At 35.8% G+C, this 26,048-nt stretch overlaps 1 protein-coding gene across 1 annotated transcript in view; it reads right to left on the reverse strand.

The window, feature by feature from the left end:
• Positions 1-10,702: 10,702 nt before the first annotated feature.
• Positions 10,703-26,048, reverse strand: part of LOC145243055 (uncharacterized) — a 56,235-nt gene continuing 40,889 nt past the window's right edge. Inside the window, exon 3 of the mRNA XM_080106161.1 lies at positions 10,703-14,945. Within this exon, the coding sequence (XP_079962287.1) occupies positions 13,596-14,945 (1,350 nt within the window). The 3' untranslated portion in view covers positions 10,703-13,595. The remainder of the gene's footprint in view (positions 14,946-26,048) is intronic.

The raw sequence follows: 26,048 nt of genomic DNA on the forward strand, positions 1-26,048 counted from the left end.
TCCTACATAATTTGGATTGTATCTTAGATGTCACCCGCACCTTCCGCCTCCAAAAGAGTGTAACTTTACAACTGTATTATACCAAGTGCTTTATCTGCTATACCACACCTCATCTCGTAAATTCAGTAATACAATAAGAGTTATCTATTTTTTAAGTTTAAAAATGTGCAAACAAATAAAAATTAAAAACTAAAATGACTTCATTGTATCCCAGGCACCACCGACTAGGGACAGCTAGTATTAAATATAGTAATGTTAAAAAAACATTAGATATGTTTTAGTTTATTTATTTTTATTCTTAACTAGCGGGGGTACCCGGCGTTGCCCGAGTGTTTGTTTCCGGGACGGGGGGGGGAGTTTTAAAAAATGTTATGGTAGGTAAGTAGGAAGGATCAAACCCGGAGTCATGAGTAAAAGTAGGAAAATAAAGTGTGAAAAAAAAAAAAAAAACATCTGCAACGTTAACAGTTCGGCCACCAAGAAAAGTCCATTCCAGTTGTTTAGGAAAAAAAAAAACAAAAAAAAAACGACTACGGTAGGTCGGCGCGAACGTGAAAATATAATGTGAATTGTCCAGCACGCTAACCACTACGCCACAGAGCAATGCAGCTTAGTTTAGTGATTTTAAATAACTTCACATGAAAGAACTACGAAGCCAAACCGGTGTTCTCTTCTCAACTGTTCCTTGTGAACGATCCCCAAACGGTGTTAAGTGGTGGCAGGGGGAGGAGGAATTTATTAGAGAGAAAATATTTTACCACTTCCATTGATCTTAACCGATTTTGGCCGTGACTTCTCAGCAGAAAAAGTATAGAAATCTAAGATTATCGAGGAATTTGAGAAATAATAAGCCTATAACACACCTCAGATATTGTTCTGCCGTTTGTGCATATTATATTTGCATGAAATATCTTGATTTTTAATCCTATTAAGGTCAAAATCCGACGGGGAAAAAATGAGTTCATTTTATTTATATTCTTAATAAAAAATATAATTTCTATAATGTTGTAGGAAAACAATTGGCAAAAATTTGCTTTTCATGTAGAAGATTTGTTGATCACATGATCAGCCGTCAAAGACAGTGGTATCTAATCGCTGTGATGTGACATAGTATTGTGCCCTGAGATCTTCTCTAACATGTCACAAAACAATGCCATGAAACAATGCCAAGTCATAGCAATCATAAATAGTAGTGCTGAAAGGATTAATCAGGAATTGGAAAAATCTGAACTTTTTGGTGTATCGGAATTGGAAAAAGTAGTGTCTATTTTCCAATGCCAAAAACGATTCTTTTAATAACTTTTCCTTTTTTGTTTGTTTTAACCTTAATTTTCCATTGCTGATATGTTCAAACGATAACTATTTATTGCTTTTTTTAAACTAAAATAATGTAGATCTTTCCACTGCACGACTGTATTTTTACACTTATCAAAACATGTGTACATATTATTAGGTTGGTGCAAAAATAATGTTTTTTGACGTTCAACTATATATAGATATAAAAACGACATTTTTTTTTTTGCACCAACCTAATACATGGGTTTTTATGATGAAAAAAAAAAAAGAAAAAGAAGAACTGTATCATTTTATTATTGGAATTCTTTGAGATGAGTTATTTATTTATTTGCAAATTGTAATCCTCATCTCCATAGTTGTTATTTCACAACGTTTCGGCAAACTAATCCTTTGGCCTTCTTCAGGTGATAAACTGCAACAGGATAGGAATGCGGAGTCTTGTAACTTTATCCCCAGTAATTACTGCCTTCCATAGTTGTTGTTATCTCACCATGTTTTGGCCAACTAATCCTCTGGCCTTCTTTGGGTAGGATTGAAACCACTATTTTCAGACAATGCTCACCTGGAACTGTAGAGATTCAACGTATCTATCCATTGCACCACAAGTGCCAAAGGGCAATCAAGTTTTTGTTTTTTGTGTTTTATAAATCCAAGTTTTTTGTTCTTATCTGGTCTTCCATCGTCGGGTCTGTACCATCTGACAAAGGCCAGAGGAATAATTGGCCAAAACGTGGGTGAGACAAGAATAACAATGAAGATGAGGATAACAGTCTGAAAAAAATAAAATAAAATAAATTACTTGTCTCAAAGGATTCCAATAATAAAAAAAATATACCATTTGAAAAGAAGAACTCTATAACTAAATATATATATATATATATATATATATATATAGCTAAATATTTAGAGATTTTTCAAGAATCGGAATCAACAATTTAGAACAAACTTGGTATTATATCAGAATCAGTAAAAATAATGGCATTGACTCATTACTAATACAGGGGTAACTGATATTCATTTTAGTGATACAAGTATCCCTTGTGTATTGAACTAGAGATATATTTTTCTCAAATATACCCATCTGTTTTTAACTTAAGACAATTATAAAGCACAAGTTTAATATATTAATATCCAAGTTCATAATTTTATTGTCCATAATTTTATGATTCATAATTTTACGGTCCATAATTTTACGATTCACAATTTTATGGTCCATAATTTTATGATTCATAATTTTACGGTCCATAATTTTACGATTCACAATTTTATGGTCCATAATTTTATGATTAATAATTTTACAGTTCATAATTTTATGATTCATAATTGCATGATTCATAATTTTATGGTCCACAATTTTATGGTTCCTAATTTTACGGTCCATAATTTTATGGTTCATAATTTTATGGTTCATAATTTTACAGCCCATAAATTTATGGTTCATAATTTTATGATTCATATAATTTTATGGTCCATAATTTTATGGTCCATAATTTTATGGTCCATAATTTTACGGTTCATAATTTTACGGTTCATAATTTTATGATTCATAATTTTATGATTCATAATTTTACAGTTCATAATTAGCGTCAATTTTGAGCTGCTTGTGCCTTTGAACATGTTCCAGGGAATTCCATATGCATTGTGCGGAAGAGATGTTATATTACGTGCCTGTAAAACAATGGAAGAATTCTAGAGAAAGTAAAGGTGAATGTTCCAAAAATTGAAGTCATGATCAGTGGTTGTAGTGTTGGAAAGATCCCAAAAAGAGGAAAGTTCCTCTCAAGAATTAACAATTATTAGCGTTATAACTTTATATGATCAATTAGAATTCATCAGAATTTAATATCAATGTCCATAATTTTATGGTCCATAATTTTTGTCCATAATTTTTAGACATTTGTTTTTTTTTTGTTGTTCTTGTTAAGGCATATTGCCACTTGGACAGAAAGGGGCTATTATTTGGGACAACGTCTACAGCGGAGTATGTGAGGAGTTCAGCAGCAAGATGTTTGTTCACATTATATTTAAAGTTTTGCATGTTAGTAGAGTAGAGATAAGACATGCATTTAGAAGGTAACTCTGATAACGTCAGCAACAGGATGTTGGATGGCCATGGAGGAGGATGAATCTCTAGCAGATCAACGATTCCATGGTATTAAGAGTTACGTTATACGACTGCAGCTATGCGGATGATCTAAGGAAAATGGATAGGTGCAAACAGGCAAGTCAGATGCCACTGTGCTGGAGAAAGTAATGGCAACCCACCTCATGTATTCTGCCAAGTTCAAAATCATGTGATGTCTTCAGAGGAAATTGGATCAACAATGGACTGAAGCTTATGGAGAATATTAAACATGATTACATCCGGCATGAACATGACCCGATACAAAAAGAAGACATTCAGAGAAGCAGAAAATAGGAATTCCAAAGTCTAGATGATTGAGGACATGCGTTGCATGGGGAGAAATGATATCAGAATGAGATGATGGATGTCTAATGTGAGTATTAAAGATAGAAAAAATAATTTCTATTATGGCCACAAGCCTAAACATGAAGTTGAATGTCAAAAATCTCTATCTCTACTCTGTGTGAGTATGTGTGTGTGTGTGTGTGTGTGTGTGTGTGTGTGTGTGTGTGTGTGTGAGAGAGTTGTTTCCCTATGGAATCTGAAACGATTGGGCCAATTGTTTGGAAAATTCACACAAATGTACTATTTGTGTCTGGGAATGTTCTTAGATAGGTTTTATATCAGAATGCCTCCAATAAGTATCAAAAATCAATAACAGAAAAAATCTGATCAATGAAGGAACAGTCTGATTCTGACCAAAGTTAACACCCTTATACAGCCTAACATCCCAAGTGCATTTGAGGAATTTTATCACCGCACAAGCAGAAGGGCCCAGTATATAAAATCAACAGTAGGTTCTTTGATAAGACAGAGGCACGTTCTAAATTAATGTTTCTGTTTAGAGTGCAATTGAACCATGATACTTGATTTTTACATTTTAAACTTTAATTCAAGCCATTATATATAAAAATAATTTTATAAAATCAACAGTAGGTTCTCTACAATGCAATGTAGATTACAATGTATTATGGACTAAGTCATTGCAGGGAGGCATGTGACGCTTCCTCCCGGTGCACTGCAATGGGTCCCCGACTGGAGTAAGCAATCAATTGATTGAATTTTTAAAAAATAGGTAATTTGATCGATTTTGCTGACAATAAAAGAATTTAAAGAGTGGAACATTCATTGATCCTCATTTAATCCTGGGTAACATCGGGTCTCCTTGCTAGTAGTTTAAAAATGAGAAATTGTTGTGTTTTTTTTTATCAGTCTATTATTATATTCTACACATATTTTTTTCTAGACTAAGATTGAATATTTTTTTTTTACATGGAAGTCACCACTTATCAAGGCCTGAAAGCCACTAGAAGATAAGGGTTAATGTAAGGTGGCCGGTGAAACAACACTGTAATGAGCATAGTTACTCAACCTTATTTTAGTAATGACCTTCTTCAATCTAACGGGAATTCTTTATAACCTTGTAGTAAATAAAGTGTACCTGGACTCCAACAGGATGACAAAGCTTATGAAAAGTGAAAGGTCGATCTGCTCATTATTGACTTAAACTTTGATAGGCGCATGGGCACCATCTTCAACAAACACCAGTTAACAAGGAACCAACTTACAACAGAAATTGACTAAATCTTGAGGGGCTTGAAAACATTGTTGATTAGTCAGTAAAACGTTGCATTTGCATAATTTTGTAATATTATTGTGGCCCAGAGGAGTCACTCAGTGTGATATTCTGAATGACTTGCACCACAAATCCGTCTGTGATGCAGTAGATAAAGTACTTGGTGAAATTCAGTTGTAAATGTTAGATTCTTAGCATGGAATTGAAGGTTCAATCCTCAGTGCAGGTGACCCAAAAATATAATTGCGAATTACTTAGGACTTCTACCCAATTATGGCGGACAAAACAAGATCATGCTACCCCCATGGATTAAATAAATGATTTCATTTGAAATTCTATGCAAATTCCTGAGCTTGGCACATAGATTCTAGAGTTCAACAAGATAACCTAAAGAAATTCTATTACATCGACCAAAACGTTGTATAAATAACACTCAAGATGAGAAAAATAATCGTGAGAATCTAAATAATACGAATAATCAATTTTTATCTAAAAAATTAAGAACTGCAATATCAAATCGGTACCCAAAGTAATACGAAAATGGAAAAGTCTTGAAAACTCTATTCAAAACTGAAAAGAATGACTAACCACCTTCCATTCCTTTGCAGATGCCATGATTTTAAGTTAGTGCAACCAGACTTAACGTTGAAACTATCAGTCAGTTCCAGGAGAACACGATAGATCGCAAAACGAATAGAGCATAAGTTTGTCTGAGACAGAATCCACAACAACTGATGAAATAAACATCAATTACAGACCAAATCTCAAACACCCTTACCCACTTCCCGAAAAGTATATCTAGGACTGATGACAAAATCTGCATGAAAGAATACATGGACATATCATATAAGAAAGAATTTAATGAGGTCAAATCTTGCTAAATAAAGAAATTGGAAAATCTAAAAGCTAAGGATGTAAGATTTCATGTTCATTATTCATGAATAAAAGTCATTGTCAACCAAAGTAAACGTCAGTTAACTCCCTCTGAGGAATCAGTGATAAACAAAGGTCTCAACTTCACAATAACCATCAAGTGGATTCCATACTTTTTTTTTTTCTTTTTTTTTTTTACACGGTGGTCACCACTTATCAAGGCCCGGAAGCCACTCAGGGATAAGGGTTATTGCAAGTACAGTACGTTAGTGTGGAGATTTAATGAAGTGTTTACTTAAGGGGGTGGTTCATTAAGAATTTGTTTACGTTGGACTTGAAGACATCCAGGTTGTAGTCAGGTGGGAAGCAGGCAGACAGAACAGAGTTTCACAGTTCTAATAAAGAAGCTTTGTTCATGGAATCTACATTTTAATTTAGGCACAGATAAAGAGTGGGGAAAATTTTTCACAGTGGATTCAGCTAGACGGGTGTTTTTCGTGAAAGATTGGCGAAGGGGGACCAGAGATTGGAGTTCAGATGAACACCTTCCATGGAAATAACGATAAAACAAGGATAGACTCGCAACGTTTCTTCTGTGGAAGAGATGTTGCAGGGTAGAGAAAAGGGCATCCCCCCCACTAAGTCACAAAGTCTATTTTGTACTCTGTCAAGGCAGGATAGACTGTTTTTAGCAGTTCCTGCCCAGATACTTAGATATGATAGCTCCAATAAAGGAGGCAGATTTGAATAAACCCATGGCACAAGGAGATGAGCTTAGGTAGAAAGTGAGACAAGCACTTGAAAATTCAAAGCCTCCGAAACTGAACTTCTCAAAGGAAGAAGAATTGGCTATAAGGTCAATATGATGATGATATAATGCAGTGTTGATGGATAGAGTGGAATATTCCAAGAAATTGGCAGATCTGATTGAACCTGGTGGCTACTGTAAAGTATAAAAGAATCTAACTTTGAAAACCAAAAGAAAGCTGTCACAGCTCCTCAGTAAGAACAAGGACCTAATACCACTTTCAAAATACATACAACTAGTTTAGCATTACAGCCAGCTACCACACCTATACAACCTTTTTTAAAATTCATAAGGACGGTATTCCATTAAGGCCCATTGTCAGTGTCTGAGGTTCAGTATGCTATCCATTGAGATGATTTCTGGTAAATATAATCACACCAATCATCAGCAAATCTGCATCATATGTCAAGAATTCATCTCACTTCATCAAAATAATCAACAATACTCCCATTCATTCCAACCAGATGGTGAGTCTAGATGTTCACGAAAATACCCATTCACAAGACTTTGACAGAAGTATGGGATAAGCTGACTTTGGATGCTTCACTGAAAGAACGCGCTTGTATCGCAACTGCAAATGTAATGGAGATGTTGACCTTCTGTGTAGGAACTACATACTTTGTGATGGGATCTGATATATATCGGCAGGAAGAAGGTTTAGTGATGAGACCACTATTGTCCTCAGTATATCAATATATATATATATATATATATATATATATATATATATATATGGAATAGTTTGAGGAAATGGCATTAGGATCAAGATCAAGATCACTAAAACCAACAATGTGGCTGCGAGATGCGGACACCTCATTAATACTCTGACCTTACGAGGAAAATATTCAAACATTATTGGCCATGTGAACTCTATCCATCCATCTACACGGTTCATAATGGAAAAGGAACTTAGTATCATACCTAGATGTGCTGATTACCTGCACTGGCCAAGGGTTTATGTCACCTGTATATCAACAGCCAACTTTCACTGGACTAAACAACTCCCACCATCATGTAAAAAAAGAAATCGTCAATTACCTACAACATCGAGCAAAAGCAATATGTAGTAATAGCAATATATATTAAGTGAAGAGGGACAGTTTAAGAGAAACCCTCCACCAAAACGACTCTCGAAAGGGCATGATATCAGCTCTAAGAAATCTGGACCAAACACTAAAGGACACCATTCAAAAACTCAGCATAGTTTGTATACCATACACGAAGAACCTATTTGAAAAATTCAAAGAATATGTAATCCATATGGCATCAGGACAGTATTCAAAAGCAATTCGACTCTCTGGAAACAGCTTGTGTGAGTCAAGCTTCCTACAGGAAAAAATAATGATTGCATGAAGTCGCATGTAAATGTGGAAAACTATACAAAAGTGAAACTTGCCGTCCACAAAAAGTAAAGTCAGAAGAACATTGAAAAGTCGTAATACGATGCGTGATTAAAAAGTCGGGTATGGCTAACCACATATGAAGGGATAAGAAAAAGAAAAATCATTTGTCCTTGTCTGCAAGGATTTGTGGCATAGTGGATAGAATACTTGGTCAGATTCAGTTATAAAAATTACATTCCTGAAGATTACAGCTTCAATCGCCTATACAAATGACCCAAAAATACAATTGCGAATTATTTAGAATTTCTACCCACTCATGGCTGATGGAACAAGAATATGTTACCCACGTGGATTAAATAAAAGGTTCTATTTGAAATTCTGTGCTGATTTTCAAGGATACATATGAAGAAGGTCGGAAGTTATATCAATCAAAATGTTAAAATAACATTCAAGATGAGAACAGTTGTCTGCAGAATCCAAATAATACAAAGTTTTCTCTTGTAAATTATTTTTCTTTTCTTTTTCAAACATAAAAAAGATTTTTTTTTTTTCATAATATAGCATGTGATGATGATGATGATGATGATGATCATCATCATCATCTGTCCCGGAGTCAGGATAACCATTTGGGCACTAAAAATGATATGACAACCAGCTTTCTCCAGCCATCCTGATCTTCCTCCTTTCTGATTATATTACTCAGTGCTGTCCATTCTTGTATGTTATTCTCACCCCCCCCCAATTCTTTGTCTGTTCCTCCTTCATCCTCCCTGTACAGTTGTTTAAAGAATTGTCTTTCTGCAACCTGATGATCGTGTGACATGGTCAGCAAATTCTCATATTGCCCAAGTGATTGTCTGAATCTGTTCATCATTTCCAAACAATTTATTCACGCAAAATATCTTTCACACCCGAACTGTAAATTTATATATATTTGTATATTTTCACAGTAAGCCATTATTCAAGCATGTCTGATTGAACATGACCGAGTTCTACTTTTTTCCAATTTTGTTTATATATATATATATATATATATATATATATATATATATATATATATATATATATATATATATATACACACACAGTGCCGCCAGAGAAAAAATCTGCACTTGTCATTTTTTCAAGAACCATGAATTTAAGCAAAATTGAATGTAACTCTTTAAACAACCGATACCTTATTTGATTCGCCTTTTATTCCTCTATAATTTTGCCTGTTCATGTTTTACTTTTAACTGAAGTATCCTAGTGTTCACGTCAACTTAAAAAATCAGCTTCAAAGAAACTCTGTAGCAACAAATGAGCTTAAAATAAACTTTTAGCATTTCTAATCATAAAATAGCCACATTTTAGAACCTCTAATCATAATTGTTTTTGTTCCTAGGTTATACAATGTAGCATTTAGTCCATATACCTCTAGTCTCTCTTAGTGAACGTCAGGAGCTCGTTAATCTCAACTTTTCTGATTTATCCAATCGACAAATCAGCTGCAGACTGAAATGCAATGAAAAAACTGTGCGAAAGCATCAAGTGTTCATGATGCCCCTAAATCTTGTCATCCTAGAGTTACTTCTTACAGGGAAGATAATGCTATCAAGATCCACAGCCTCAGAAACAGATTTGAAACGGCTCCCCAAATCCAACAACAGTGCAATCTTGTTAAAAAGTGCTCTATTTCTACAGTTGAGAACAGATTGAAAGAATTTAATTTGCGAGGCTGTGTTGCAAGACGCAAGCCAATGATTTCTGTAAAGAACAGAAAGCGCCGTCTGGATTTCGTCAGATGCAATGAAGATCGTGACTCTTCATATTGGTCAAAAGTGATTTTTAGCGATGAAAGCAAGTTCAATAGGATAGGCAGTGATGGTAGGCAGTATGTCCGTTGAAGGAAAGAGAAAGAATTTAATCCTCGGTGCACAGTTTCAATGCTGCAAGGTGGTGGAGGTTCAGTTTTGGTGTGGCGTGTTATTAGTGCCAATGGTCCAGGGTGCATAGGTTGCTTGCAAGGTTAAATTAATTTGAACAACTACAATATGTTGACTGAGCATTTTCTACTTTACTTTGGCCAGAATTTGGATGATAATCTCATCTTTATGCAGGATAAAGCTCTGATTCACACAGCTGGCAACGTCAAGAGGTTACTTGAAGAGCATGATATTCCGTGTTTGGATTAGCATGCACAATCTTATCAAAGACGTCTCACATTACATCAAGCAAAAGCTACGCAATGATAAAATTTCAAATCTGAAACAACTTTGGACAAAAATTAAAGAGAAGTAGGATGCCCTTTCGCCAGAGTATTGCCACAGACTAATTAAAGAGAATGGTCCGTTATTTGCAGGTTATCAAATTGCAGAAGGGCTATGCTACTAAATAATAACTAGTCCATTGTGTTCCTGTTGGATTTGTGTTTTATTAATGTTCTAAAATTACATTTAAATAACAAATTTCTGTTGTGTAGAGTTTCTTTTTGCCTTCTTGATTTGAAGCTAATTTTTTAAATTTATGGGAACACTAGGATACTTCAATTAAAAGTCAAATATGAACAGGTAAAATTATAGAGGAATAAAAGGCAAATCAAATGAGGTATAGCTTGTTGAACAGTTACGTTCAATTTAGCTTAAATTTGCAGTTTTTGAAAAAATGACAAGTGCTGACTTTCTTTTTGGTGGCATTGTGTGTGTGTGTGTGTGTGTGTGTGTGTATATATTAGTGATGGGACGATTCCAATATTTTTCCTGATTCCAATACAATTACTGATTTCATACTAAATTACCGATTCTGGTTCCAATTCTTTATAAATCTCTAAATATTTAACTATAAAGTTGTTATTTTCCCCGATTATCATAAAAACACATGTTAAAAGTGCATATATTTTTTCAAACGTAAAAAAACACTTGTGAGGGTCAATCTATAGATTTCAGTTTTACTGGTAGGAGAATCGTTTTTGGCATTGGAAAATAAGCACACATTTTTCTGATTCCGATTTCAATAACCCCAAAAGTCCCGATTTTTTCAATTTCCGATAATGATTCTGATTAATCGTCCCAACACTAATATATATATATATATATATATATATATATATATATATATATAAACATGTTTGGTTCATTAACTGTATTTTATCGCTTTCATTCACATCATTATTCCTTTTGGTGAATTTAGCACTTGCTAAGCAGTGACCTTTTTATTCACAACAAACATCTTATTCATTTGCTATCATCATCATAATCATCATCATCTGTCCCTTGGCATCAAAGATAACCTGGAAACCAATTTTCTCCAGCTCTCCTGATTTTGTGCCTTCGAGAGTGTACTTCTCAGCATCAGCTATATCCTCTCTCTGATGTTGTCCCGCTCTTTCTTTGTCTTCCTGTACGGTTGCTTGCACAATTGTGTTTGTAAAACCCGATGCTCACGTGGCATGGCCATATCACTTCATTGTCCTCTTTTTTTTTTTGGTCAGCAGATTTTCACATGGCCCAACCGATCGTCCAAGTCTGTTTTTCATTTCCGCATTTTTAATGTGGTCGTTGAATGAAGTGACAAAGAGTTCACATCTCATATAAGAAATACATTGTTAAAATATTTGTCCAACTTATCGATTTCAAATCAAAGCATTCTTTTTTAATTTTAGGATAAAAAATTGGGGGGGGGGGATTTGTCTTAATATTTTCTACTCAACATTTATTAAAATAACTTTTTTTCGCTAGAAACAAAGTGTAGCATCTGTTTTGATATTACACTTCGTTTATTCTGTTCTGGTTTACAGAAGGAGAAGTCCTAAATTGAAACAATTTTTATTTTTGTTCCAATCGAGAGTGTCCCTGTTTTAGGGAACTGAATTCCCTCACATTAAAAACCGGCCTTGTATCTCAATTTGCTTTCATAGAGAAGCATTTATTCAGTTTTTCTTATTAAATCTGGATATGTGCAGAACAGGAGATTTTGTTGGTTTGGTCACACTGAACGAACGGATGGGGTTAGTAGATGTATGACAGTTGAGGTAGTAAAATCAGTTCACAGGAGAAGATCAAGGAAAACATGAGAGGAAGTAATACGGATGGACTTAGAAAGAGGGATAAATAAAGACCTGGCCAGAGATAGGTTGGTTTAGAAGTCAATTTCTTAAAGTTATCCAACATGTAAAACGGAATATAATGGTTATGATGGTATATGTTGTGCAATAATGATAAGTGATAAGAAATGATTTGGGAGAAAGAGGGATAAATAAAGACCTGGCCAGAGATAGGTTAGTTTAGAAATCAATTTTGAAAAGTTGTCTAACATATGGCAGCAGGCAAAACAGACATTAAACTGAACCACTTGTGATTTTGTTCAGATTTATAGAAAAACCAGACTATTCGTTGCTGGAAAGTTGGTGTTCCACCTGTAATATCAATTTTGTTTTTTTTTAATTGTGTTCAAAAGGTTGGGTTCACTTTCGACACGTCATAACTCTCACTTCTTATTTTGTCCTTTAGTCCTCATGAGCAATGTTTCTGACAAAGGAGGAAGAATTGCTGTTTTCTGGGTCAGAATCTATTCCATCTAACACTTATCATTAGAAAGTTTTTGACCTTGATTTTTTTTTCTTTTAGCTCCTTACATCAAACGGCTTCATGTCTTGTTTGGAGCGATTTCCATAAAAAAAAAAAAAAAAAGTATTAAAAATTATTTCTATTTTAAATTACACCGGGATATTTTTATTTGTCTGGTAGAGAAGGAGGTTATGTTTGTTCTTTTTATATAGCACCCATAAATAATTTGTGAATAATCATCAAATTTCTTAGAGAGCATTGCAGATGTTAACAACTGTTTCTAGTGGATATTTTCTGCCGTTTCCTTTTCATCAATTCAAGGTGCGTTCGTTTGTAGCATCGAAGTTTGTCAGTCTAGGAAAACTTATGTTTTTTTTTATATCACTCATAAATAATTATTTGGCAAATAATCGTTTTTTAGAGGCGAATGTCAACAACTTCCTGTTTCCAGCGGAGATTTTCTTTCCTTTCTATTTCATCAGTTCTGGTTACGTCAAGAGTCGAATTTATGTTATCTGGTTCTGAATCTTATCACCGGCTAATTTTTAACCTTGAAGTAATATTTTTATTTTATTTTAGCTCCATGCATCAAATGGCTTCATGCCTTGTCTGGAGCGATTTCTATAAAAAAAAAAAAAAGTCTTAAAAAATATTCCTTTTTTTTTTTTTGATTTACACCTGGATATTTTTATTTATATATTTTTTTTTATTTATAGCACCAATAAATAATTAATATTTGCAGATAATCTTTGTTTTTTTTTAGGGGCTGTTGCGGACGTCAACGACTGCTTGTTTCTAGCAGAGACTTTCTTCTCTTCCTATTTCATCAGTTCTGGTTGCATCAAGAGATGAATTTGTGTTATCTATCCATGTAACAATTATCATTGACTAATTTTTAGCTTGAAGTAATATTTTTTTGTATTTGTTTGCATTAAACGGCTTAATGCCTTGTCTGGAACGATTTCCATGAAAAAAAAGTCTTAAAAAATATTCTTTTTCTTTTTAATTACACTTGGATATTTTTATATATTTATAGCACCGATAAATAATTATTTTGCGAATAATCATCGGGTTTTTCAAGGAGTGTTGTGGATGTCAACGACTGCTTGTTTCTAGCGGAGATTTTCTTCCCTTCATTTTTCATTAGTTCTGGGTGCGTTCGTTTGTGGCGTCGGAGTTTGTCAGACTGGGCAAATTTTTTTCCACAGATTTCACATTGAAATGGCTTTTCCCCAGTATGAATCCTCCGATGGATCTGCAGCGTATCCTTCCGTGCAAATTTCTGGATGCAGAAGTCGCACTGAAAGGGTTTTTCACCTGTATGTGATCGGGCATGAATCTGGAGATAATCACGATGTGCAAATTGCTTGAGGCAGACATCGCACTGGAAACTCTTACGTCGAGAATGCGTCCTGCGATGAGTATGCAGCTTGTCACGTTGGGCGAATTGCTTCGGACAGACATCGCAACGAAATGGCTTTTCTCCAGTATGGATCCTCCGATGGATCTGAAGCGTATCCTTCCGTGCGAATCTCTGGATGCAGAAGTCACACTGGAATGGTTTCTCTCCACTGTGCGACCGCTTGTGAATTGCGAGGTAATCACGTTGCGTGAACGGCTTGAAGTAGATGTCACAGTGAAACAACTTATCTCCTGTGTGAATCCGACGATGGATCTGGAGATAATGTTTCTGTGCAAACTGCTTCAGACAGAACTCACACTGGAATGCCTTCTCGCCGCTATGGGTGCGACGATGGATCTGCAGCGTGTCGCGACGGGCAAACTGTTTGCAACACACGTTACATTCAAAGGGACGCTCCCCGGTATGTGTACGCCGGTGGGTCTCAAGAATATATTTCTGCGTAAACTGTTTGTTGCAAAAATCACAGTAAAAGAGTTCTTTCGACGTCTTGCAAGCAGCAGGATCTACCGGAGATACTGCCATGTTGTTAGAGGTAGCTGTGATGTCAGTTTGCTCTAGGGAGGAAGAGGATAATGGTGTTGGATCAATTTGTTGGCTGTGGTGTTCAGAACAGAACGCGTTCTGGCATACGCTGTTGTTCTGTGGAAACTGGCTTTGCCCCTCTGCTGAGGCTGTCATATCAGCCATGTCCGGCGTGTTGCTTTCGGACGTTGATGCAACCAAAGTTGAAGAATAGGATTTGGCAGTGTACATATCACTCGGGAACACAGTCTCTCCGATATTAAGGCTTGGAGTAGTCATTCTCTGAATCGGCACTAATGTTGGTCGCTCGTCAAAATCTTTGCCAAACATGTTTATACTAGAGAGCTCTTTTTCAGCAATGGTTGTAAATTTAGACAATGAAGAATTTACCCGGTAGTCAGAATGATAGACTTTCTCATTTTCAGAAGCCATTCTGATTTATTTTTTCAAATAATTGTTGTTGCTGCAACAAAGCTTTTCTACTTGAACAAATTATCAACAGATTCAAATTTGTGTGAATAAAATAAATTCAAACTCACATTTGCTTACTGCTCATGACTTGCTTTCATGATAACTTCAATGCTTATTGCCAATCTTGATATAAAACACCTTCTGTGATTGGATGATATTTTGGATTATATTTAGTTTCATCCAATCAGGTAATTTTTTGGTAAAATGATTGTAGTACACGCATCTTTATCATCATATATGTTGCAAACAATGATTTCTGACATTGAAAAAGGCAAACACTATATAGAAGCACAACCTCTACTTGTAGTTCTCAGCCCGAAATCAGAGATATGTTGCTGTCCTTCCACATATCTGATATTCCTAAATGGTAACCCATTTTGTACTGACCAGGCTCAACGTTGCTTAACTTAAGCGATCTGATGTGAACAAGTGTGTCAACATGATTATGCTGTGATCATATAGACAAGACGTCAATAATACGATGCAACAAATTTCAAATTTAAAAAAGTACATGCCATATAAGATCCGTTTCGGTGTAAGAAAAGCATCCTGATATTAATGCTGACCTTATTTCTCTTGATTAGGCACCGTTTTCATGTATAATAAATCATATTTTATTATTATTGATTAGGAATGAAAAAGATAGAATTGTCAGTTTACATAACATTTGTCCTCTTAAACATCTTGTGTTGAGTGTCATCCTCCCTTTTTATATTCCAGCAGTAATCTGCCAACATGCCAGAGTTCCATTTTCCTTAAAAAATGTTTCTCCATCACTGAAATATCCTGATGAAATGTTCCACATTGTTCATCACTCACATCACTAAAATTCTTTGCAAAATTTTTGAAAGTGATAATTTTGCAAAAAACTAATTTAACAAAAAGAAGGCCAGAAATTGATTTTCCATGCCATTATGCATTTAAAAATGGTTACAAATGTTCTGTTCTTTATTTTTAGTGTTGCACAGTGCAATCTAAGCCATTAAAAATCCAATGTCAAATGGACCTTTTAAATGATTCGATAGAAGAGTTCCACTTCTGTAGTTCTCCTATTATATGGTTACTGTTTAAAAGCAAGCTCAACAAAGGGAAGTAAATCACTGAAAATATATCGTACATCTATAATATAAATCTCACTTATCTGTTTAAATGTATGTATGTATGTATGTATGTATGTATGTATGCCTGCCTAAAACTTTCGACAGAGGCGACGGATTTTCACGAGATCAGTATTGTTTTGAAGCTCAATCCTTCAGATGACAAATATCGAAAAATTGTCTAAAAACATTAATTCCTTCGCCCTCAACCAAGCACTTTTCTAGAGGGAGTGGTTGTTTTTTTTTCGCCAATATTTTCAAAAGTCATCCCCTCTTTTCAATTGACTAGCCTTAATTTAAACATTCGTCACTTCCAGTTTGGCGATGGGTGCAACAGCAAAGACGTCACGTTTTTTCTTTTTTTTTCACATTCTTTTCCTCCTTCATAGTACAAGTTCGAGCCTGCCTGCCTACTTTTTTTTTTTTTGCTCAACACACACCCTCAAACACCTAGGCAATGCCGGACACTCAGGCTAGTTTTATATAAAAGTCACAATGAAATATAGAAATACAAAAAAAATAAGAGTCATAACAAAAAATATTTTTTAAACGTCACAAAAAATATCAAAAACTAAAAAAAAAAAAAAAAGTTACAAAAAAGAAAAATCCAACTATTTTTGAAGTAATTTACTCTACAGGACCAACTATTTGTTTTTTGTTGGTTTTTTTTTTTCGTCTTGTATTTTACTTGTATTGGTTTTGTGTGACTTGCAAATGCTAAGTTGACACAATACTAATATGCTGCATGGTTTTTTTTTAGTGGGAGAAAACCCACGATATAACAAATGTTGAGCTTAAGATAAATAAAGCAATAATTGAACTCAACAATGTGGAAAGATAATGAAATTAAAAAGTTGCATTTCGTCGTACCGTATGACAATATTTACATATGCGTTGTGCTCGGAGTCGAACGTATAAATGTATTAACATAAACATTGTCTGCAGTTTATGAAAACAGGCGCACGTTCAATGTTTGCCTTTTTTTTTTCAGTCTTATATTATGTGCAATAAATCTTTAAATTTGCCCATTTTCAAAAAATAGAATATTTTGTTATTTTTATTCGTAATAATTTTTCTGCGTCTTTATTAATTATCAGGGAGGTGGCACTAGTGATGTGGATAATGATTAAGACTGATGATCTGGTTGTGCCAAGATCGAATTCAGTTGTTTTTATGACACCACTTTCACTTATAGATGTTGGCAACCTTCAAGTGGTCCCTCCTGTAGGTACTTAATTTTTTTCTAGAATTAGGGAAACCAATGCCAACAGGAAAATCAAGCTGATCAAAACGGTTGTACTGTGCTGATTTATACGAATTTATTACATTAATGGTTGTTTATTTTTCATAAAAGATTATGTCTTTCTTATTTTTTTATTCTTTCTGGAACACTTTCCTGGCTGTGTGAACAAATTTCTCGATATGTGTTAGGAATTTCTAGTGTTTTCTTTCGTGGTTAAATCAAAAAATCATGGTTGATGGCTTGCCAGTTCTTGATGTAAAATGCTCATCGATTGGGTGTAATTGGAAATTCTATTTATTTTGAACCAATCAAAGAAAAGTTAACACTTAAGTCAAGCATATGTATGAAAGGCAGTCGTAGTGGTCATGCAAGGTCTGCAAATATAGCAAGCATAACAGACAGTCATGGACTGTTTGTTGTGATCTGCACCAACTAGATACTGGCTGGTAATGACACCTCAGATTCAGAATTCATATGCATCAAAGTTAATCAACAGAAGAGTACAAATCTGAAAAAACTTGAATCTTTAAAATCTCCTTTTTAATTTCAAGACATGCCACGTATTTCCCAAGTTGTGAGAATGGAAAACTGAGAAAGGCTCACTATTGAAATGACAGAATTCGATACATGTTTCAGCTAACCGCAAATAAAGATTTTTTTGTGTCCAAGTGTCTCTGGTTGTCAGTCTGTCAGGCTTGAAATTTTTATTGTAAAATCCACATATGAAACAGACATATATTACGAACATTTGTTATAGAAATGATAAGTAAATATCCATTGCATTATTATACAGTTTTGTGTTATGGTATAACAGATGAAAATGTCAGCAATAAATAATGAAAATCAAAAAAAAACAAAAAAGAAAACCATTATAAAGCGTTCAATATATGAAATGCTAATCACAGCCACAGAATTGATCCCAAACTTCTTGACAAGGAGAAATAAAACAGAAATTCTGAGAGATTGAAAAAGATCAAGACAATTTAAGCAGCATCACTTCCACAGTCTACTGGACTAGTGGAGGGATTCTGATAGGAAAAATTTAGTTCCTTAAACATCAGTGCATTGAGACCATTACTCAGCATTTGTGTGAAATTTTTACAATTAATTCATAATGTTAACATATATTCTTGATTCTGAACAATTAAGTTTATAATAAATAGATGGGCGGTGACGGTGGTCAAGTGATTAACAGCACTGACTGACAACCAGGGGGTTCCAAGTTCAAATCCAGTTCGTTCCACAAAAAATCACTTTCACCTAGAATTATGACAACCTTCTCATGGCCCCTTCTGTAAGTACCTGATGTTTTTCTCGAAAGAATTCTGACTACAAAAATATCAAGAAAACTAATGCTTCCAATACAATCTTTGGATTAATATGGCATAATGATAAACAAATACATGCATACTATTTTCAAAACAAAACGGTAAAAATATTCTTCAAAGGAAGGAACCATGTTTTCATATGAACGATAACATATCTACAGAAAGAAGAGCTTTTTAAGATTGTGACAGAATCGATAAATCTAAATTCCTTGATTTGTCATCTTCCAAGTTGGTTGAAATAGAAATCCTTAAGACTTTTCATCCAAGACATTCCTGAAAAATCAAATCAAAATTATAAAAGTTAATTTCAACAAAAAATAAAATCTTTATAATAAGATAGTCATCAACACTAGTGCAAAAGAATTTGGAAATTATGATCAAATAAATTTACAATTTCACCTAACATAAAGCAACATTCATAACTCCACATTTTTTTCTTTCTTTTTTTTACAAAGGAGTCACCACTTATCAAAGCCTGAGGCCACTCAAGGATAAGGATTAATGAGTGTACAATAGTCACTAGGAAAAAGTTGTAGTAATCATTAATAGTGGAAATTTGGTAAAATGGATTGTTTAAGGGCATCAAGAACTTGTTTATATTGGACTTGAATACAACCACATTGTAGTCAGTTGGAAAGCAGGAAAACAGAATAGAATTCCACAGGTGTGCAGTTCTAAAAAAGAAAGCTTTGTTCATCGAATCTACATTTAAGTTTAGGCACAGATAGAGAATGGGGGAAATTATTAATAGTGGTTTCAGTTTTCATGAAAGTTATGCCAGGTGGGGGGACCATAGATTGGAGCTCAGACGAGCACTTGCCATGAAAATAATGATAAAGCAGAGACAAGCTTGCAACGTCTCTTCAGTGGGAAAGAGGTTACAGGGAAGAGAAAAGGGCATTGCCCACTAGGCTACAAAGTCTATTTTGAACTCTGTCAAGGCAGGATAAGCTGTTTCTAGGAGCTCCTGCCCAGATGTGGCAACAGTACTCCATCCTTGGACGTACTTGGCTGTTATACAGGTAGAGAATTGCATCAGCAGTGAGATATCTACTGGAGCGGTAGAATGATACCACCATTTTTCCAGCAGCCTTGGCAACGGATTGTATGTACGTGTTCTATCTTAGATCAGGAGTAAAAGTCAAACCTAGAAGCTTGTCAAAAAAAGAAAAAAAGCAACATTCATAACCCAACATAAAGCAACATTTATAACTCCACCTACCATTCAGCAGAATTTATAACTTCAAGTTTCAAAACATTTCCAACCTAAAAACTGGAAGAGGGTGACAGGGAAGGACTTCACTTATTTATTCCAACCAAAATTATTCATATTTGTTTACTCTGATCGTTATTTAACAAGTGAAAAAAATTAAATTTTTATTCTCAAATGTTTTTTGTTTAAGAAAATTTCAAAGTTTTCATAGTCTTTTTATAACAAAAGGAAATTCAATGATGTTTAATTTTATATAAGATTTGAATAAAAACATTTTTTTTTTCATAAAATAAATAAGATAAATGGTCGAAAACAGTGTGTGACTAAATGCTCGTCCAGGCTCCAATCTCTGGTCCCCCCTCACCTATCTTTCACGATAAACACCCGTCTAGCTAAAACCACTGTCAGTAATTTCCCCCACTCTTTATTAAAATGTAGATTCCATGAACAAAGCTTCTTTCTGAGAAGTGCACGCCTGCAGAATTCTCTTCCGTTTGCCTGTTTCCCACTTGACTACAACTTGAATGTCTTCAAGTCCAACATAAACAAATTCCTGACTAATCGCCCCCTTAAGTTAGACACTTTATCAAATCTCCAATACCAACTATTGCTACGATATTATCCCATTGATTATTGTACACACAATAACCCTTATCCCCGAGTGGCTTCCGGGCCTTGATAAGTGGTAATCCGCGATGTAAAAAAAAAAAAAAAAAAAAATCTAATTAGCGACAGAATTTTATACAAAAATTTCTAAAAAAAAATCCTTAGTTTTAGGGCAAATGGAACATTTAAATTGGCTTAGAAATATTTTAGTTTAAAGATAAAAATTATTTACAACTGATTTTTATTTCACGTTTAATAAACTCATCCAAATAATATCTAATTCTCATCCTAATAATGTAGCAGACGACATCAAATAATGAAATAAAAGTCTTGTATCATCTTACTTCCAACAGAGCAAATTTTTTTTTTTCTTTTTTTACAGTGATCACCACTTATCAAGGCCTGGAAGCCACTCAGGGATAAGTGTTATTGCAAGTACATTATGTTAGTGTGGAGATTTGATGAAGTATTTACTTAAGGGGGCGGTTCATTAGGAATTTGTTAACATTGGACTTGAAGACATCCAAGTTGTAGTCCGGTGGGAAGCAGGCAGACGGAACAGAGTTCCACAGGTGTGCAGTTCTAAGAAAGAAGCTTTGTTCATGGAATCCGCGTTTTGATTTAGGCACAGATATAGAGTGGGGGAAATTTTTCACAGTGGATTCAGCTAGACGGGTGTTTTTCGTGAAAGATTGGCGAGGGGGGGACCAGAGATTGGAGTTCAGATGAGCACCTGCCATGGAAATAACGATAAAACAAGGATAGGCTCGCAACGTCTCTTCTGTGGGAGAGAGGTTGCAGGGTAGAGAAAAGGGCATCCCCAACTAAGCCACAAAGTCTATTTTGTACTCTGTCAAGGCAGGATAGGCTGTTTTTAGCAGCTCCTGCCCAGATATGGCAACAGTATTCCATCCTTGGAAGATCAACGTAATATATCATGGTCAGCTGATGGTATTAATGACTTATGAGATTTGGAAGATGTCGGTGCAAGTTTTGATGTTTAAAAAGAAAATTTAAGAAAAAATGAAAATTAATATCAGAAAGAATTTAGGTTTATTGTATTTATCATTGCAAAACTAAGGAAGAGACACCTATTGCTATGTAATATAGATAGCTGTAAATCTAAGTATAGACCATAGCTAGTAAGTATCTACCTGGGTAATTAGGAACCCGTGACTTCTGGAAAATCTACAACAGTGTAGTACATAATGGGCAATCAACAATTCCCCCACTATCCAACAATCGTGAAGTTGTTTGCTCAGCAACCGAGAAGGCTAACATGCTTGCCAGTCGGTTTGCCTCCAACTCCACACTGGACCCTGCTAACCACCCTTTCTTGGACTTTCCTTTGCGGACAGAAGCCATACTAGATGATCTGAAAATCACCCCTTCTCAGGTGAATGCTATCATAAAACATCTTGACACTTCAAAAGCATGTGGACCTGATTTCATCCCGGCTGTGCTATTTAAAAAGTGCTCCGCTGAAGTAGCTCCGGTTCTCTCCAAACTTTACAACAAATGCCTTAATGAATCTTGCTTTCCTGCCTGCTGGAAAACTGCTTCTGTTGTACCAGTTTTCAAGAAAAAACTGACCCAGTAAATTACCGCCCCATTAGCCTCCTCCCACTTTTTGCCAAAATATTTGAGTCCATAATTAACCAAGCTCTAGATTATCACCTTACAGATGCTAAACTTCTGACCGACCAACAATATGGATTTAGGAGAGCCCGTTCCACAGCAGACATTCTAACTGTAATCTCTGAGCATATATACCATTCACTTGACAAAGCAGGGGAGGGAAGAGCGGTAGCTCTAAATATATCTAAGGCTTTTGACAGGGTATGGCATGAGGGTATCACTGGTAGAATACTTAACATAATTAAATCCTTCTTAGATAAGAGAAAAATCTAGGTTGTCATCGACGGTCGTACATCTAAACAATATGATATAAATGCGGGAGTGCCTCAGGGGTCTATCCTTGGACCTCTATTGTTACTAATATTCATAAATTACCTCCCCGACAAAACTGCCTCTGAGATGAGTATATATGCTGATGACACCACGCTTTATAACAGACAAAACAGGAAAACAAATGAACACATATCTAAAGAAATGGCAAAACACTAGAGAATGATCTCCAATCTGTAGTGGAATGGGGACAAAAATGGATGGTCACATTCAATGCTGCCAAGACTAAACTTGTTTCCTTCAATAACTACAAGAAACCTTCTCTACCACCAATAGCAATGGCCAAAGACTTTCTATCTGAAAGCACATCTTTTAAACTCCTCGGCCTAACATTCACAGGAAACATGAGTTGGAACAATTACATTGAAAGCACTGCCAGGACCGCTGCGAAAAAGGTAAGTTCTCTCTACCGTGCTAGAAAGCTACTAACGCCCAAAAGTATCCTGTACCTCTATAAGGCCACCATTCGCCCATGTATGGAGTATTGTTGTCATATTTGGGCTGGTGCATCTGCTACTAGTCTCTCACTCCTAGACAAGGTTCAAAAGAGAGTTGCCAACCCAATAGGTCCTGAACTGTCATCTAAGCTTCAGCCTCTGTCCCATCGACGAAATGTAACATCCCTCTGCCTGTTCTACAAGTATTTTAATGGTGAATGCTCCAACGAACTGCAAGCACTTGTATCCCCTCAACATAAATACCCCGACAAACCAGACAAGCAGCAAAATCCCACCCCTTCACAGTTGAGATCCCTAGATGTTCGAGATCTTTCTACTCCAGTTGTTTCTTCCCCAGATCCACTAGACTTTAGAATTCCCTTCCAGGTTCTTGCTTCCCCAACTGTACTGACATGCAGAAGTTCAAGTGTAACATGAACCGACATTTTGCTGCCCAACTCCTCACCTAGTACCCCTGTAGCCTGTGTCCCTAATAGTAGCCCCCTACATCAAAGTGGCAATGTGCCTTGTTTGGGGTGAAAATGTAATAAAAAAAAAATTTTTAAGTTAAAACACCGCTTTAAATATCAGCTGAAATCTATTCTTAAGGCAACCAAAATTGACACAAACAACTGGGAAGCCAACAGGAAGAGCTGGAGAAGAAAAATATATGAAAACACTGAAATCTTCAAAAACAACAGGAAGCAAAAAGAGTCCAAAGAAAAGCTGGAGGTCAACAACCTGTGAACCGTCCCACTATCCCCAGTGGCGGCTGCAACCGCCTCTTCCGTGCTGTAGTAGGACTTGTTTTTTTTTTTGTTTTTTTTTTTACATAGGCATCACGTTCATCATTTTCATCATTCATGTTTCGCACCATAGGAAGTATCAGTGAGCAAAATGTATACTGTTACCGGAGTTCTGCCAACGACGATTGCAAACTGCCATGTCAACATATATTTTTGATATGACATTCAACATTGGCTAAGTTGAACATCATTTGAAAAGACAAGGCAATCAAGCTCAGCTTAAAGATAAGACTCATGCATTCCCTTGTCCGCTCAGTTTTCCTGTATGCTTGTGAAACATGGACGTTTATAGCATAATTAGAGAAGAGGAATCAGGACTCAGAAATGAGATGATTTAGAAGACTGCTTGGCATCTCTTACAAAGACCAGATAACAAATGAGGAAGTCAACAACAAGAGGAGAAAGGCTTTCCAAGACAGAGCTCTAGGGAACGGTCAGAGGAGGAAGAAAAAGAGGGAAGACAACATTACAGAATGGACAGGATTGAAGCTGAGCGAGGTGGTCAAACATTCGGAGGAGAGGGAAGGATGGAGAGAACTGGTTGACAGGTCATCTGTAGTGCCCTAATGGCAACCGCCACAGGACAGGTGAAGAGGTCAATGTGTGAAATCAATGTTATTAATACAGTTTCATCAACACAATGAATATCGTCCTGTAAGTGTTTTGAAAACTATGCCAAGTCATGGCTGGAAATGAGAAAAGAGACATAACGTCTGATAGCATTGACGGTTCAACTTTGACTATTCGTAAAATTCAGGAAAAGTTTATCTGGAAGCACAAGTTACAGTGAGAAGATCAATGTTTCAACATTTCCATATCTCGTCAGGACTCCAAAACGTTGAAACATTAATTAATTCATGTAGACTCCTAACAATGTTGATATAAATTTATTTAAGCTTTACACACGTATAATCATGTTGACACACCGGTTCCCATCAGATCACCAAAGTTAAGCAACGTTCAGCCTGGTCATTGCTAAAATGGGTGACCAATTTGGTAATTCCAGGTGCTGTATGTAGGAGGACGTCGACACATCCCTGCAAAAAGTTGCAAAAACCTAACATCGTCATCTCCCCTAACGGGGATATACATGCGACTGGGGACCGCTTGTGAATTTCATACTCCCATGAAACTTCCTCCTTTGGAGGAAGCCGGTTAAACCCGAATAGGGTTGGTGCTGACTGCACACACACACTTACACACGTATTGAGTACTTTGGAGAAATATTGATTTTTAGCTCATGCTAATATATTTGAACTTAATCAATTAAAATTTATATATATATATATATTTATGGAGAGTAGAAAACGCATTGTGGATGCGTTATCGGCAGCTCCTGTTACTCTCGCTTCTTCTTATTTGTCCCTCAGTCCTCATTTTTTAATGAGTGATTTTTCTGACAAAGGGAGAAGAAAAAGCTGTTTTCTAGGTTGGCAGTATTTTGTGCGAACAGTTGGCAGAGATGGCGGAAATTTTCTGTTTCTATGTCTATCCTTGTAGCCATGTCACTAGTAAGGGTGCTGGAGGTAAACGTTTTGTCTGGGCTGACGTTATCCGCCTGATAGTCAGGGACCCGAACCTTGGATTAACCACTAAGGAGGCTGTCCTATCAGCAGGTGCAAAGTACTGGGGCTGCTGTATTGCCATTTGGTGAATGGATTCTGGACCATGCAGTAGCTTCTGGTGGGGCCTCTCGATGCCATACTAGTGGGTAATTGTTATGACTTTACCTTATCATTAGCTACAAAAAAAAAAAAAAAAAATTCTTCATTTCTTTTTCTCTCTTAGTTTCCCCTCTCTGTCTTGCTCTAAGTAAATCTGACGACCTAGTCCACAAATTTCAAAATTTCATCATGACAAGTTTCAAGAAAAAATACACGATTAAACCCGGTTCTCCAACTTCCAACGTAGACCCCTACTACCATGTCTCCTTCTCCAACATCAGGGGTCTACGTTCTAACCTTCCAGAGGTTAAAACCCAATTACAGGAGACTAAACCAGACCTTTTATTTTTAAGTGAAACTGGCATTGGACAGGCTATTTCCCTAGAAGAGTTCGCAATTAAAGGATACTCTAACTTAACTTCTAAATCTGACCCCCAAGATCGCCATGGGCATGGAATATGTGCCTATATTAAAGATAGCTTTCCATGTGGTAGGGACATCTCCAGGGAAGATCCTAACTTACCCTATATGTGCTTCCGGGTTGCTTTAGCTCACACTACGGCATTTTTATTTACTCTCTATCGCCCCCACAACAGCGGAGTTACTATCTTTAAAAGCATATCTGAGAAAATTGACCAAGTCCTATCTGCTTATCCTTCAGCTAACATTCACGTATGTGGAGACTTCAATGTTCACAACGTCGAA

This window comes from Euprymna scolopes, chromosome 21 (assembly GCF_053919585.1).
Source record: "Euprymna scolopes isolate OS-2025 chromosome 21, ASM5391958v1, whole genome shotgun sequence".
NCBI classification, from domain to species: Eukaryota; Metazoa; Mollusca; class Cephalopoda; order Sepiida; family Sepiolidae; genus Euprymna; species Euprymna scolopes.